We start from the raw sequence: 17560 nt of genomic DNA, 5'->3' as shown, positions 1-17560 counted from the left end.
ATGTTTCGTCTTGTGTGGCCCCTTCTAGTGATCGTTCTTTCAGGAAGAGCCATTTATGGGCAGAACTCCTCCTACCGCATTATTGGCGGCTCCTCGGTGGACATCAAGCAGGCTCCCTACCAGGCGAACATACTTGTGGATGGAAGTCCATGCTGCAGTGGTGCCATCATCAGCAACGGGAGAATCCTCACTGCTGCTGGATGTGTTTATGGTTACCCCACCAGTTCGGTGACGGTTCGAGTGGGCTCCAGTTCCAGGGAGAGCGGAGGAACTCTTATCAAAGTCTGCGGCATTAACACTCATCCGCAATACTCTTCCTCTCGCTATGACAACAACCTGGCGATTTTAGAGCTGTGTGATCCCCTGACATACTCGGACTCTATAAAATATATCAACGTGACGGAGAAGGTGCCGGAAGATTCATCCCTGGCCGAGGTCACGGGCTGGGGATCCACCAGTTGGTTGGGCAGCTGGTGGGACCGAATCTTTGGCAGTCTGCCTGATCAACTGCAAGGTGCCACAGTGAGCTTTTACAATCGGGAACAGTGCGCCAATGATATATCTGGCTGGTTCTGGACATGGGACTATGGCGTCTCGGATCTTACCCTTTGCACTTATAGTTACAATAGGGCAGCCTGCTCCTACGATATAGGAGCTCCACTAGTTAAGGACAAAAAACTGGTGGGCATTCTCTCCTACGGCGGCTGCACCACATATCCCGATGTCTACGCCAATTTGATCAGGTTTAGGAGCTGGCTATTCGAAAGGACAGCAGCCACTGAAAAAGCTACTACAAAAGCAGCGAGTAATGCTACAAGTACTGGAACAACATCTAGCAAAACTACTGAAAAAGCTTCTAGTGCAACGACTAGTGCCACTACTCCAACAACGACTAGTACCACTGCTTCGCCTGACCCGATGATTGGAAAGTAACGTTTCATGCCCACATTTGCGCACACTATTTTAATAATAATACAAAAAAAAAATGTATATCCCTGAATAAAGGCGCTAGACTCCCATTCCCTTAAGTCTTCGTATGTGCTTTACTTTCCTTATATTTTTTTTTGTCTTTCTAAAACCACAGTCCTGAGGCTGCACTCACAGAGTTTGAGACCCTCCAATAGCTTCTGGGCAGTTGCATTATTCACGCTGGCCGAGTCAAACAGAAAGAAAACGGGGAAAACGATTTTTCCTTGCTCGACTCTAAGGTCTCCCTAACAAAAGTTTATGTGTAAATCCCTTTTATACTTGGGAAATTTAAAACTAGATTAAAATATCTAAAAACCTCCCCAGCTTAATTCACTAATTAGTTTTCAAGACATATCTCAAGAATGTTTTAGGTAATAACCCTTTCCATAAAATAAAACATCTTCCAAATAACCCTTTGATATCCTCCATGTACTTAAGTTAATTAAAGTTTATTTTCTGGCCGGCCAACAAAAAGCCAAAGACAAATGGCGGCCTGAAAAAGGGAGAGGAAGCAGCAGGACGACATGGCCGGTGATGAAGAGTCCCCTCAGGTTGACACCATTTATAAGCTGCCAGTAGCTGCCTCCAGCTGCATTCGTTTGCGGCAAGTGCAGCCGCATTGGGTTCGGCTCGCCACATTCTGGCATCCTGGCAGACTGGCTGACAAAATCAAGATCTGGGGGGACATGGGATTTACTTGAAGGCAGGTTGCCTTTGCCCAAAAACGAAAATACTTTTAGTGCAAATTGAAAAGTTCTCTTCGCTTGGAAAAATATCTGCGAGCAGATGCCAATGCTGATGCTCCTGCCTCAAGGACATCGACACGAAAGCCGTTCTGACCATTTATCAGAATGTTATTGGCCAAAAGACAATAAAAAAGGAGGAAAAGAGGGAATATGGGGAAAAGCAGAAGAAAAACTAAAGAAAGCACAGCCAGGGAGAAGGAAGACAACTGCAATAAAATGCAATGTTTCTATTACAGCGATTTACGTGCACACACCGACTTTGAAGGGCAGTGATAACTCAATATATGTCCCAGAAGATAGTGATATATTGCTCATTAGTATCTAATTTTGACCAACTTTGACATTCAGAGTGAATATATTAATTTTTATACCCTTGCAGGGTATTATAATTTCAGTCAGAAGTTTGCAACGCAGTGAAGGAGACGTTTCCGACCCTATAAAGTATATATATTCTTGATCAGCATCAACAGCCGAGTCGATCTAGCCATGTCCGTCTGTCCGTCTGTCTGTCTGTCCGTCTGTCCGTCTGTCTGTCTGTCCGTCTGTCCGTCTGTCTGTCTGTCTGTTTCTACGCAAACTAGTCCCTCAGTTTTAAAGCTATCTGAATGAAACTTTGCATATAGTCTTCTATATGCTCTCACTGCTATATATGTCGGAACGGGCCGGATCGGACGACTATATCATATAGCTGCCATACAAATGTTCGATATATTTTTCGAAAAAAAATTATAACTTTGCTGTTTTTCAACATTTTTGCACCATTTTCAAGATATGGCCATTTTATATTATTTCTGAATTTTGGTAAAAATTTTATGAAAATCGGACGACTATATGATATAGCTGCCATAGGACCGATCAGGAAATTAATAGGAAAAAAATTATAGCTTCGTTGTTTTTCAACGTATTTTTATCTACTCTGAGATATAAGCTTTTTTTATTATTCTAGAATTTTGGTATAAATTTCATAAAAATCGGGCAACTATATCATATAGCTGCCATAGAAGCGATCGGTAAATGCATAAAATATGTAAAGCTGGGAATGTAAAACGGTAACTGTCAAACTGTAATCATAATAAGTATAGGTAAAATGGAATGAAACTCTATAATATAAACATCAAAACCAATCTGCAAGGGTATACAAACTTCGGCGTGCCGAAGTTAGCTTCCTTTCTTGTTCATATAAACCTTGTTGGGAATTCTGAGTAGAGTAAAGCTTTGTTGGTTTGTTCTTAATTTATATATTTATACGATCACTGGTTTCTGTACGGCTCAACTCTCGTTCTCTCTCGGTTCTGCTTTCGAAACTAAACTAAAAGATTCATAAACTAAATGATTCATAAGATTCTTTTGTTTATCTTTTCATCAGAGAGCATCAAGATCTCCTAAGAATGCAGCTTTAAATTACTCTCTGGTTCGCTACTAAACATTGCAACTTTTTTAAGCTGTTGTTGCTGCTTTGCTTAGACATTGCAGGCAACGCGGGAGAGAGCTAGTCAAGGAGAGAGGTACGTCTAGTTTAAGCTAAGCTTCCCCTTTTTGTCCTTCCTAATGAGCATTCACCGTATTACTTCATTGCCCCACTCCCGTCAGTTAGCATCCCCCAACCGCCGCGTGAGCAACATTTTTATGGCTTCTTGGGCGGGCGAAATGCTCAGTGTTTTTTGGCCAAAAGCAAAGGACGACGCTGTCCTGTCCTGTCCTGTCCTTCTAGCCGCCGTGACTTGTTGTAGTTGCTTAGTTGGTGGTGTTTCTGGGTTGTTTGTTAACTAGCAGGAGCAACCAACTGGCAGATAAGCAGCCGAGATGCTCGTCCTGCCGCTGGTCAGATGCATTTATTTCCCTTATTCTTCTCGTGTGCATCGCATCCCAGAAAGCAGTGTTTCTTTTTTCTGGCCATTTTAATTGCTGTTGAACTTGGTGTTTTTGGCAATTGCACCGACAACTAAAGGGGAAACAAAAAACAAAAACCATTACAACAACCCAGAGCAGCAGCAGCAAATCGAAGCAATATATTTGATTTAACTTGTTTGCACAAAATAGTTCTGTTGGCCTTTTTACTTTGGCGCGCACAAATAAATTTGTTGACGCGCTCCAAAAACTATTTTGGGAATTGCGGAGATTTGTGGCAGAAATGCAGAATTATTATGGCCATCGTGCAACAATTTATGGCATTGAACTGGATGGCCGCAAGTTTCGGGGGTGGGGGCCAACTATTTGAGAATTAAGTTCAATTAAGTTGGTTGGGCGGAAAACTAATCATTTAACTGTATTTGTTGCACAAATTATAGGGCATAATGGAGGTTTAAATAGTAAATCCATTTTTTTAGTGTTGCCAACAATAAACACTTATTGTTTAATATTTAAACTCTTTTTTGTTGCTCACCTTTTTTTATTTATATTATTTTAACCAAATTTTCATTTTCCAATTAAGTCTAATATGTTTTTAATTCACGCTCTAGGATATTTAATTGAATTTGTTATGCAAAGCTATCCGTTCGCTTGCTCTCTTTTCCTTTCCCCATGTCCACAAAATTTTTCACAATTAATTTCCTCTCACTAATACGCAGATGGAAATGCTAGGAAAAACATTTAAATTAGGATTAGTTCCGTATGTGCGTGAGCTTTTAAATCAAAACATATGCAGACAGCGGGATGCGCTTTCGTTTTTGGCCATTTACATACATATATATGTATATATATATATATTCCTGAACGCCGCGGGAATATTGATTGGGGCCGGAAAGGGGGTTGCTGTGGTGTCGTATGCTGTGTGTGGCTCACACACATAAATTAATGTCCTAACACAACATTTGTAACTGAGCAGCCAACCGCCGCTGGTCATTGGCCCGCAGCATTTTCCGGACAATCAGAGACACTCCGAGTCCAGCACGTCGTCGCGCGCATTTTCAAATTATATTATATTTTTGAATGGCTTTTTAGAAATTAATAATTACATATGACAGCCCGGGTGTGCGGGTGGGAGCATCAACGGTTGTACGTGGCATTTAATTTTTTGTATTATGCAACCAAGCCAGCCACTTTAAAGGCCCTTAAAAATTGTTTATAAATAACATGGAAAATAAAGTTAAAACTAGACTTTAAAACGATAAAAATACATATAAAATATGTTTTATAAATCCGTAGAACAATTTTCTAAATATTACTTATCATCATTGCAAATTTCCGACTTGAATGAACATTGATTACATTGAAACTAAAATTTCACCACCATTTTATAACTCAAAATACTAAAATAAGATTTCATTTTGAAAGAAATAGATGGTTGTTTGATATTTCGAAATTGTAGATCAGATAAATGGGACAAAACCGGTTCTCTTCCTTGGGGATTCATTCGAACTTTGAAATTAAATTAAAAAAAAATCATCTACCAAATTCTTTTCGCTGGTAATTGTTAAAAACTCATGAAGATCCCTTTAAAACTCTCACCTTTTTCTAGAATATTTATCAACTTCAATTGCTGCTTCTGAACAGAATAATGTCCCATAGATTATCCCGCTATTGTAAACCTGCTACATCTGTGGTTTATTTTTATTTTTCCCCTATTTTTTTTTTCGACTAGCCCATATCACATTTGTATCCTTCCGGTGGTTCCCTAGGATATTTTTTAGGTCCCCATACGCAGTGCGATTCCAGAGACTGAATACTTTGGTCTTTGCCCATTATTAATTGCTAACGTGCGCTGATTTCTTTGCTAGACTTTTTGCGGCCCGCTTTCTTCTTCCTGTTTGCGCTGTGTGTTTTTTTTATGTTCGGGTTATTTGTTGTTGGGCTGGTCGGTCTCCTTTTTGGCCAATGTTGAATGCCATTTAACCCTTTCGTTTGCTGTTCGTTATTCGTTATTCGGTGTCTTGTCCATTTGGCTCGGCAGTGACATTCATGCACCGGCGAGCAAAACGTCGCTCCGGCAGATGAGCGAGGTCCTTGGCCAAAAGGGAGTTGGTAACGGCGTCGGCTCAGTTTGGCAATAAATCAATGCATCCCGTTTGTTTTTTAGGGGGACGCGCGCTGGCAACTTAAAGCCGCTAAGCTTTTGCTTAAAATTTAATGCATTTCCCGGGAGTTTTTACTGTAATTAAGAAACCATATCAAGCTTTGCTAATAAGCTGCATTTTTATGCATTGAAAGAGAGGTTTTGTGTTGGCTCAAAGGCAGATCGGTTGCTAAAAGAAATTGTGATTCTGCCTGATGTAAATACAAGGAAACAGGATAATGTGAACTTATAATTTTCAGTCAATTATTGAACACATTTCTCTTAACTTAAATTCTCTATAAATATTAAAAGAATCTTTAATTAAATTTAAATAATAAGAGACAAGGCCAAAATCATTACGATTTATAAATTCTTATGTGACTTCAGCTGAAATCGCAACTGTGGTTTGTCTGCCATCGAATGTTGGCTTGTGGTGCCAAGGCCAACAATGGTCGATCTCTGAGATATATTGGACATATGAAAAAGCACAGAAAAGGCAAACAAACACACACAAAAGCCAGGCAGGCAGGCATTCAGACCAAAGGACGAAAAGGAGGCTCTTTTCCGGCTGCAATAAATCTGCAGAGAAAGAAAAAGGGAGGCGGGCCGGGTAAGTGGTGTTGCCTTACAAGTTGCCATGACATTGTCATGCATATGAAGTGCATGTTGTACTTACATACATGCATTTGTGTATGCACAACATAAATGCAGGCTCACACAAGTGCACTGAAAGAAAACATTAAATTCACTTAAAGAAATATTAAATAAATAAAAATGTTGTAAAATAATAAATGAAGTTAATGTGTGTTCTTACTTCTTAAAATTTCTATTCTCTATTTATTTTAATATATTTTTTTCCAGTGTTCTGGCATTGGAACACTGACCATTGGCCTTTTTAATTGCAGTCACAGTTGCAGTTGCCTTGTGGGGTTCGTTTCGGTTCGTTCGGTGTTTACAAGCTGCGCCAATTTCGCGCAGCTATTAAATATATTTCCAGATGACCCAGCCCGGGCCTCCCCTTCCCTTAATTTGATGCACAATTTAAGCCGTGATTGCTGTGCCAGCGACTCATTTTAATTTAATTTCTATTTAAATTCATGTCATCTATGCGCGAACAAACTTTCCGCCAACAAATTTTACGGCCAACACTCAGCTCGCAGCGCTGGGCTTAATTACCCCTTGCTTATCAAAACATCTCCAAGCCGAAGCTGAAGGAGCAGGAAGAAGAAGCCGCCGACGACGACAGTTGAGTTTCCTTAATGAATTATTTAATCTGCGCCCCTGCATTTGCCCCCCCGCATCCTTCGTTCTTCATCCTTTTGGCGTCTCGCCTGCCACTTTGGCGAAATTTACTCGCTTCGGCTAACCGACATTTTTTGCGCTCGACTTGTCAACCCCATCAGCAGCAGCGGTGGACAAATAAAATGGAAAAACAGGTTTGGAAAAACTAACATTAAGGTAAGTTAAGTTGCCGAACTAGAAATGCTCTAAAAAAGGATTTTTTTCAGGATTTTTGGTCAAGAATTAGGGATATATAAAGCTGAAATAACTTCTTTATTTCCTGTTAAAGAATTCTAAATTAAATAAAATTAATAAAAGCTTACCCCCAAGAAGTCTTTGTTTAATTTTTTATAGGAATTAAATATAAAATAAATATGTAAAAAACTTCTAACTATTCGTTTCTAATCGTAAATATATATACCTCAGCAAATTTATGAATATGAATTTCAATATTATAATTATTAATTTGTTTTATCATATATTATACTCTTATTTATATTATAAATTGCACTACATTTATTTACATTCAGCTTAATAATAGTGCATTTATCCACATCAAAAACCTTCAAATTCCAAGCATCAAACCTGTGACCAAAGTCAATATTCTCCATTCAAAAGTTAGACTCACAAAAACTGCTTAAGCTAATGCAAATAGGCCACAGAGCTAGAACCCGAGTCCTGCGGTTGCTATGGAGGCTAATAAGTTAAACGACACCGTGACACAGTTACGAGGGCACATATTAATGCCAAGGCGGCGTGCTGCCCGCCAGGCCAAGTTCGAAGGAGACGAAGACGTCGACGAGGACGGAGGCTGTGTCCCCTCGCGGGATGTACGGCTGAGTGAGCGTATTTGTTCACCTATTTACAGCGCAAATGAAGTTGAAAATAACTGTGAAATGAAGATGAAGTGCTTTAGTCAACAGGAGCCAAGGCAGCGGAGACGTCGGAGACGGCGACTGGGGGGCAGAAGGACATCCCAGACAGGCCGGCGCCTAAATGGAATGTAAATATTTGAGCAGCGACACAGCAACGGTAGCTTTAACGGTCCTCTTGGAAAAGAGTGAAAGCCGAGGAGAAGCCCAAGGAAAGTCAGCAGGAACAGGAGCTCGCTTCAGAGCTGACTTGTTGGCAACTTAAGTGTCCGTGTGTGAGTGCTGCCACACATAGTACATCTATGCATGTGAGTTTCAAGAAAGGCACTGAAAAAAAATTAAGAAATAATCTTGAAAATAACATTTCATTACAATTTATAGTAAGACTTTTGATGTTTCAAATAAAATAAAATAAAAGGTAAGGGGCTTGTACAATGCTCTTAAGTTTGAGTTATTCATCTGGTCATAAGATCATCTTAAGGTTTTCTTAATAACTTTACAAATAATAATATAATATATGTTTACATCCTATATAAGAATCTCAATTATAGATTAATCTCAAGCCTTAACCCCATTAGGGAGTTTCACTTTGTTCATTTGATGATTGTAGAATTATAAAACATTTAAATTTTAATTAAATGTGGCTTTTAAAAGTAAAAACCTATGAACCATGTCTTTAAATAATTCAAGTAACTATATACCTTATCCTTTTGATCTCTTTAAAATATCATCATTTCAAGTATTTCTTTCTCCTTTTAGTTTTAAAATACAAACCCCCCTTTTTCTTTCTCTGTACGTTTGAGTGTGTGTAAGACTGTGTTTAACTTGGCAACCGTATGTTTATTTTAGCGCTCTCCCGCCTGACAGCTTTGCCTCCCAAAAAGGCCTTAAGCGGCAAAACAATGGTCGAGCGAAGCCATTGAAGGACGACGTGCTTGCCAGCTGCCAGATCCGTTTTTGGTGTTGGAAATTAAAGTCAATTAAAAGACCGGAGATGTCTGTATTTACGTGTGAGGGTGTCGGGCTAATTCCCACGCCCATTTCTTGGCATAAATCAAAACGAGCAGTGTCTGAAAAGAGCCATTACTATGTGTGAGTGTACTAGTAAGTTCAAGGCGTAGAGCACTAAAGTGCACTCTATTTTCTTATTTTTTTGAGGCCAAGCCTAAGCGGGTCGAGTATCCTGGCTATCAACTTGAAAAAGGGCTGAGAAACCCTTCCACTTCAGCACTTAATTAGTCGTAGAATATTCTTTCAGTTGGCCAAGGAAACATCAAAGCTAAATGCATAAGCTTAAATTAGGGAATTAAGGCAACTATAAGCTCTTAAAATATATATACTAATAATCGAATAAGGTTTCGTTTGTTGGCAAATCAAATAAATTCAATAAAATAACTCTTCCGAGTATTTTAAACTGAATTCAATAACAACATTAGCCTTCTTATTTGTGAGCTTTTCTTGGCCAAATACTCTTAAGAAAGCGGATTATATGCTTCCATTGATAGGAGACACTTAACTAAAGCCAACCTGGCCAAAAAGTAAATAATTCACTTCGCTTGCACTTGCACTTGCACTTGCCTTTCCCTAAGAGTTCCCCCCGGATAATCTGCTTAGAATCAACTGGCACAGTCTGTTTGAGAATCCCTTCAATCGGCTGGAAAATCGCTTATGGACAGAGCCCCGAGTCTGCTCTGCTTCAGCTGCTTCTCCTTTTGGCCAGAGTTTTCATTTAGCAACATTTAACGTCAATTGTTTTATGACTGCCGGCAGCGGCAAAAAAAAAAAAACAAAAAAAAAAAAGTCAGAACGAGAAAAAATAAAAAAAGGCGGATGATTTATTCAGCGCGAAAACGGTGAAAGAAACTCAGAGGAAAAAAGAAAATCTTGCTAAAGAAACACTGACTAAAAACTCGGCATGAAGCGAAAAATTCGCTAAAGTTGCGTTTTCCTTGGGTTTTCCGTTTGGAAAAGGCCAGCCTTTTGTGGAGTTTATCTTGCGGCTGTGGTCGAGCTGCAGGAGCAGCAGGAGCAGCCGGTGGAAATTCAGGTGGTGGTGGTCACGCTTTTCTAAGCGTTTTCTTATCAGCTGCAAAAGCGCTGGACTGGGGCAGAGGAAAAGCGGACCAAATGAAGCGGCGCTGGCCACGTGACCGCACGCTTTTCCAGATTTTCCACTAAAAGATTTGCAGCATTTCGGTTGCGGCCTTTTGTTGCAGTCGCAGTCGCAGTCGCAGTCTTTTCCTTTCACCATATTTATTTTGTACATTTTTTCGCATAAAAATACCCCTTAATGGGCAGCAGCACTGTGCGGCCGAGTGGTTTGGCTTAGCTGCGAGTCCTTGACAAGGCACTCGCTTTGTTTGTAATTAATAACACTCGATGTGCTCTTTCAGTGCGGCGGCCGCACATTTCCATAATTAAAAGGCCAGCAGCCAAAGGAGTCCACGGCGATTTACCAATGCACAGCATCTTAAAGATTTAAGATTGCAGGCGAGGGCAGAAATGCCTGCATTCTTGCTCGTAAAACGAGTTTAATTTCATGCAACTCGAAAGTGGCAATAAAGACGGGGCACAGCTCCCTCAAATTCCAGCACGCACACACATTGCAGGTGAAAGATGGCTTCAATCAGTGCTGCCAGAAACTTATTTTGCAGAAAAATAAAATCTGTAAGAGTTACATTTCATGACAACATCGAAGAAACAACAAGAAATGCTTTTATTTTGGGAAAAACTTTTACTTTAAAAGATTAGTTAGCAACCTTTTTTACTCGTTTTGAATGTTTTATGAACCTCCTTTTTGCTCAACGTAGAATATATTTACTATAAGAAAGTAAATAATTTTAAATTTAACACACATTTCCCCTAAAACCTTGACTTATTTCCAGCTAAAAAGCAATCAGTACTGTCCTGGAAAAGGACAAATTTCCAGCACTGACTACTGCGTATCCCTGCGAGACACAGACCATCAAATGGCAATGAAGATGTTCAGGCATTCCGTGTGACTCTGGGACTCTGTGTGCGTGCAACAGTTTTGCCATAGAAATCTTTCAATTTGCCTTTAGCTGGCCAGGAAAGGATAATGTCCCCAAGTGTCAGAGAGCTATCGAAAAAAATGTATATATATGTATGTATATAAATACCCGGCGAGAGGAAAAATCGAGAAATGTCGAAACAAAAGTGAGTGGCGTGGGGTAAGAAGCTGGCAGCTCAATTGCAGGACAATCAGCACAATTGATTTCCCCAAAGTGCCCGCTTCCGGGCCCCTCTGGCGGCAGCCCAGCATTAAAAGGATTTAATGCCATTTAAGCCAAACAATGTGAAGACAGCAGCCAGAAGCCCGAACACTAGCAGTGGCTATGCCACTGCCACCGGCAGAAAGCAAAAACGTCAAAAGAAACGTTGGCGAATCAGCGATTCCGCCTCTCGAGTCGCTGGCTTACTCCCAGCACTCGGCAAAAAGTTTATCAATAAAATAACTTGTCGGCGAGCGGATCGGGCGAGTCTTGAGTCCTGACTCCCGGGCTCCCCCAGACTTCTCCTCCTCGGCAAGTCAAGTCGAAAATTGCAGCAACTTTCTGTCAGCCGGAGAGCTCTCACTCGCCGCCGCCCTTTTTGCCCCTCCTCCAGCTAACTGTGCCAGCTAGCAGGGCTTGTCAGCAGCCAAAGGACAATTCAAGTGCTGCAATCTCCTCGAGAAGTAACTTCAATTGCACTCATAGTTTCGGTGGGCGAACAAAATTGCCATATGACGTATACGCCATGTATGACAATGGCAAAAGCCAAACTGAGACCTGAAACCTGATGTCTCTCTGATACCACTAGAAGGCTAGGAATGAACTTTTCTGGACTCATCAATTAGTGCAGCTTGTCGGGGGCGTGGTCGAGGCCATTTCTGCATATATGTATGTATTTCCCAGGGAGAATGCACCACAAACACTAAGTTTTATTCGTGATTGAGCTGCGGGAAACTCTTGAAGCGTCTTAAGCTTGCCGTCTAGTTGAATTTAAATCCTTAACAAATATGTGTATGCTTGAATAACACCTTAAATGCATTTCTAAACCCACTTCTTAAACACCTTTTAAATGTTTCCTTTACAAGAAAACCTTGCTCTTTTGTAAGACAACCAATCTGGCCATCGTTGATGACACACAAAATCCTTCAAGCTTAGAGGTGAAAACGAACAAATAAATTATTTAATAAAGATCCCTACGTGACTCTGACTGTGACCTTCCTGGGGCTGGCCACTCGAGGCGACCTGGTGAGAAGACCAATGCTAATGACCGGCTCAGGAAAAAGACAGCACAGCAAAGCACATCAAGGCACAAGGACATGGAGGAAAGGATGCAGTCTTGACTTTGGATTGTCTCAAGATGCCTGTTATTTTATGCACGAGAACGTGCAGCATTCTGTAGGCTCTTTGCCCAATTTGAAGCTGCCAAGCAGACAAGCAGAGTGAAAAGCGGCCTGGAAAATGGAGAGGAGGGGGGGGTTAAAAACTTCGCTGGGCGTTTCGGCAATTTGCAAGTTGACTCTCGGCTCTGGGTAAGTGGCAAATGTGAAATTGTTTTGCTAGTGGCAATAAAAATGAAGGCAGAACAAAGGCAGCCTGACAGCCGGGAGACAGCGCACGACGAGATGGCTATAAATGGTCTCTCTCACTCTTTTGCTCTTTTAGCCCTTTTGCGCTTCTCGCCATTGTTTTTGCCAGCAATTGCCCACCACGTGAGGTGGCAGTCATTTGTGGCATTCATCGTTGGCATTGTCTGTGGCTTCTCAGCGGGATCAACGCCACGTGTCATCGGAGCATTCGCACGCACAGCGTGGGGCTGCGCTTCCCATTTCGGCGGCCATACACGTGCCGATTGCGGTGATCCTCGATTTGGATTTTCTTTACCGCCTCGCTCACGTGCCACCGTTCCCTCACACGGCGCGCATATTGGATCGCCGTTCCCTCACACGGTGCACATATTGGATCACCGTGCTTTTCTTCGGCGCACCTATTGGATCGCCGTGTGTCTTTTCGTGGCCACATCGTTCTTTGCCACATCGCCGTGCATCTTTGCCACATCGCGTGCGCTCTGCCGCATCCACACCTTGGCGGGCTGGTCTCGTTCCGCTCACGCCTCACGCAAGGGATTGCGGCCATCCCTGTCGCACATAGTGCGTGTCATCTTCATCAGCGCGAACGACGGAAGTAGCATTACATATCCGTATTGAGAGCTGGTGGCTGATCCGGCCCACACTCTGCTCCAGGAGCGGATAAACATGAATGATAGTGTCTAAAATATAATTAATTTTGCATATAGGAGCTTTTGATTTAAGAATTCGTACTTATAAACCTTTTCGGTCGTAATTTAGCAATTTTTTTGGGAGATTTGGCAATTATAATATCGTTTTGTCCCTCAAATAACTTAAAACACATACAGCTACACATCACCAGTCATCAGGCCTGCTGACGTCGATGGAGAAAGCGTGAGTACGGCCTAGCCGCAAAACAACAAAATAAAACTGAACCCATCCTTATAATTTCGCCAAGACTTCTGAAATAGTTTGCACATCTTAATTAATTAATTGATTCAAAAGAATATTAATAAGTTAATCTATTTAATGTAAAGTAAAAAAGGAAAAAGCGTTCTTTCTTATCTTAAATTTTATTTCCTTTCATTGGATCTAAAACAAACTGACTCAATAAGAGGTCTCGTAACGTAAATAACGTAAACTTAGGCTTAAGGATTAGATTTAGGAAAATGTCTTTCAATATTATCTCAGCCTGCAATTATATGACTTTGAAAATGAACTAATTTGATATCTTGTTGGGCACCTAAGGGGATGTAGAGCATTGGTTGTATAAGGGTGGAGCCTGAATGGACTTCACAGGTTGGGAGGGTTTAGATTGAGGCCAATAACATCGGAGCCTCATCTTCAATAGGTACACTTCCTTCGTCTGATTCATATTATTTACCATATCCCCAGCTAGAGTATCTCTGTCTACAATATTAGTTATGTAGCACCATTGTTCATGTCAACACAAAACCCACGCCCATTTTCCCTGAGCCTGCCGAGCAGAAAAAGTAGACAGAGCGTGTTGAGGTGGACAACGCTCGGTGAGTGTGTTTGTTACATAATTAATTGGCGCCCAAACGTTAAGGCCAGCCCGATGCCTGATTAGGCACCTGTCGTTTGACAGCCGAGCTTCCCGTTAATATTCAAACCATCCACTTCTAGTTTCCGTTTAGTATTTCAAATTCTGTCCTGGAATTGATGGCATCTGGATAGGTTCGGAGCCATACCGGAGGAAATGTAATACTTTTAACTGTTTTTTTCTATCAGTTCGGTAATAATCGAACATTATAGTTAAAAGAACATTCCAATTTGAGTAATTGATTCCTTGGAATTATAGTTCTGATTCAAAGTCGGTTCTATACCAGGATTTCAATATTCAAACACTACCTTCTTATCAGTTAGGATCGAGATTTTATCTGGCTGGATAGATTCGGCTAGTTACTCTTCTAATTGGTAAGACAAAATAAATTGATATTTATTTTACTACCCTTTATTTACATTCCGTTTACAACATTTGTACCTATTGAATGACACAACCAATTGCTATACTACCCAGGGTAAGACCTAAACTGCATTTCTCATTTATCGTATATCGTATTCATCTCGAACGACCAGTTTGTTTTCGTTATATCGTATCTTATCTTATCTTACCGTATCTCATTTCGTTTTTTTGTTTTATATTTCGAAAAGCGTCAAAAATGTTGACACACAGCAATGAAAATTTAGTAGATCTTCAGACTGATGAGTCTGCAAATTGCATCATCTGCAACGGACCAGTGTGTAATCTGGATTTACTTGAAGCCCGTTGCAAGCATTCTTTCCACAAGCTTTGCCTTGACAATTATAGCAAGAACAACGACAAATGCCCCAGGTGTGGCCAAACTTTCTCTCAACCCGAGGTAGGACCTCATTCGGCTCCTCTTAGTAGATCTCAGGGACACAAGGTACAGACACGTTCAGCGTCGCGAAATGCGGCAAAGCAAAACGGTGGTTCTGAGCAAAATTCACTGCAGGAAATTCGTAGCGAGGGTAACTCAGACTCGAGGGTGGTAACGGAAGATCACGTGGAAAAATTGATTCAGAAGTCAATGCAGACCTTCCAAGCTAACATGCTGCAGTCAGTTACAGAACAAATAACTTTGGCGTTCACACAATTGAATAGGTCCACATTTGCCAATAATGGACAAGGTGAGCCGCAGCGAGATTTCAGTCGAGACGGTTCCGATGCCAACTCAGATCGAAACAACATTCAACAGGCTAGGAATTCACCAGATTTTCGCAGTGATCGAAGTGATCTCTCTCTGGATCGACCAGACAGAATTTCGAATATTATATCCAATTGGCGTATTAAATTTAGTGGTTCAGCTAACGACATTGCTATAGAAGATTTTATTTACCGTGTCAATTGCCTCACTTCACAATGCCTGAACGGCAACTTTGAACTTCTCTCCCATTTTGCTAACTTACTGTTCGCAGGCCCTGCATTAGCCTTTTACTGGCGCGTTCATAGATCGGCAGATAACATGAATTGGAACTTGCTTTGCAGGCGTTTAAAGGAAAGATATCAAGATCAGAGATCTGATCGTGAGATTAAATGTGCCATGCGTAGACGCAAACAGGGTAACACGGAAAATTTTGATGACTTTTTGGATGCAATGCTTTCCATCGCAGATTCCCTTCGTGAACCAATGCAGGACAGTGAAATTGCGGTAGAAGTTCGTCATAATCTCAGACCGGAGATCAAGCACGAATTATTGCACATTGACACCCCAAACTTAGCAACATTGCGAAAGGAGTGTCACAGGCACGAAGAATTCTTTCTTAACACCCGAATGAAGCCCATTCAACGTTCGAACCCAAGCAAGCGTTTCGTTAACGCAATTCTGCAGGAAGAAGATTCAGAATCTCAGTCGGAGGAAGAACGTGAGGTCGAGGATGAAATTTGTGTAGTTAAGACGGCTGAGAAAATTAAGTGCTGGAACTGTGAGGAAACAGGCCACAGTTACCACAATTGCCTTAAACCTCGTCGTATTTTTTGTTATGGTTGTGGAACACCGGAGGTGTATAAGCCCAACTGTGCAAAATGTAATTCGGTTTCGGAAAACCCCAAGAAGGACATTCGTTACGCGAAGAAAACGGATGTCCGCCGCTAGCTTCGAAAATACCAACAGAACCAGATTTTGTGGCAAATGATGTTCATTCCATTTTGCCTACCTTTCAACCAGACATATCAGAAACCAAACCTTTTAACCCATACCATTTGCGGGTACAGGAGTACGCAAAGCGTAAATCCCAAATTTTGCAAGCTAATCCTGTTTATCGTCGCAAACAGCGATCTTCACGGCGAATTCGTAAATTTTGGACTCGTAAGCGATCATTAAATCGTTTTATGATTTCCTCAATCGCACAAAACAAAAGCGATATTCGGCCTTTTACAAACATAGAAATATTTGGTCAACCGTATTTAGCTCTCTTGGACAGTGGCGCCAACAAAAGCGTTATAGGTGGTGAGCTAGCAAAACAAATAATTTCAGCTAAGCCGTTTAATAAATTTAAATCGGTAGTGAGAACCGCTGATGGGCAATCGCAATATGTTGCAGGCACGATACACATTCCCCTGACTTATAACTCAATTAGTGACAACTTTGAATTCCTGATAGTACCTTCGATAAAGCATGAAGTTATATGCGGAATGGATTTTTGGCAAAATTTTGGCATTTCGATCAAGCAAACAGTTGCGATCAACGAAATTAACTGTGAACCGGAAGAACACTCGAATAATGTGAGATTGTCCGATTTACAAAAATCAAAATTGCAGAAAGTAATAGACTTTTTTCCATCATTCGAGAACGAGGGCTTAGGATTAACTAGGTTGTTAGAGCACAATATCGACACATCCAATGCAAAGGCAATAAAGCAACGATTCTATCCACTTTCACCAGCTAAAGAAAAACTTTTATGTGAAGAAATCGACCGCATGATTAAAATGGATGTCATCGAAGAGGCTCCTTCATCGCCTTGGTCTTCTCCAGTTATCTTGCACATCAAGCCTGGCAAGGTACGATTTTGTCTCGATGCAAGGAAATTGAATGCAGTCACGGTGAAGGACGCATACCCCATCCCTATAATGGATGGATTGCTGAGTCGACTTCCACCCGTACACTGCATATCCAAAATTGACCTCAAAGATGCCTTTTGGCAGATCTGTTTAGATCAAGAATCTCGTGCCAAAACTGCTTTTACCGTTCCGAATCGTCCGCTATATCAATTCAAGAGGATGCCTTTTGGATTGTCAAACGCTCCACAAACCATGTGCCGATTAATGGACTTGGTTATTCCCTATCAATTAAAATCGCATGTGTTAGTCTACCTCGATGACCTGCTTGTTTTGTCAAACAACTTCGAAGAACATCTTCTGCATTTATCCGAAGTAGCTACCCAATTGCGTAAGGCTGGATTAACAATAAACGTTCAGAAAAGTCAATTCTGCCTGAAAACTGTAGACTACCTTGGTTACCTGGTGGGTGAAGGTACTCTTCAAATAAATCCAAACAAAATCGCAGCCGTGAGCGAATTTCCGGTTCCGAAGACCCAAAAACAGCTCCGAAGATTTCTTGGTATGACTGGTTGGTACCAG

At 41.1% G+C, this 17560-nt stretch overlaps 1 protein-coding gene across 1 annotated transcript; it reads left to right on the top strand.

The window, feature by feature from the left end:
- Positions 1–933, top strand: LOC138927957 (trypsin delta-like). The gene has a single exon (XM_070283532.1). The coding sequence runs from the start codon at positions 1–3 to the stop codon at positions 931–933; it is 933 nt and encodes a 310-aa protein (XP_070139633.1).
- The last annotated feature ends 16627 nt before the right edge of the window (positions 934–17560 follow it).

Source organism: Drosophila kikkawai, chromosome 2L (genome assembly GCF_030179895.1).
Source record: "Drosophila kikkawai strain 14028-0561.14 chromosome 2L, DkikHiC1v2, whole genome shotgun sequence".
NCBI lineage: Eukaryota > Metazoa > Arthropoda > Insecta > Diptera > Drosophilidae > Drosophila > Drosophila kikkawai.
This window is presented reverse-complemented; position numbering and strand designations above follow the sequence as displayed.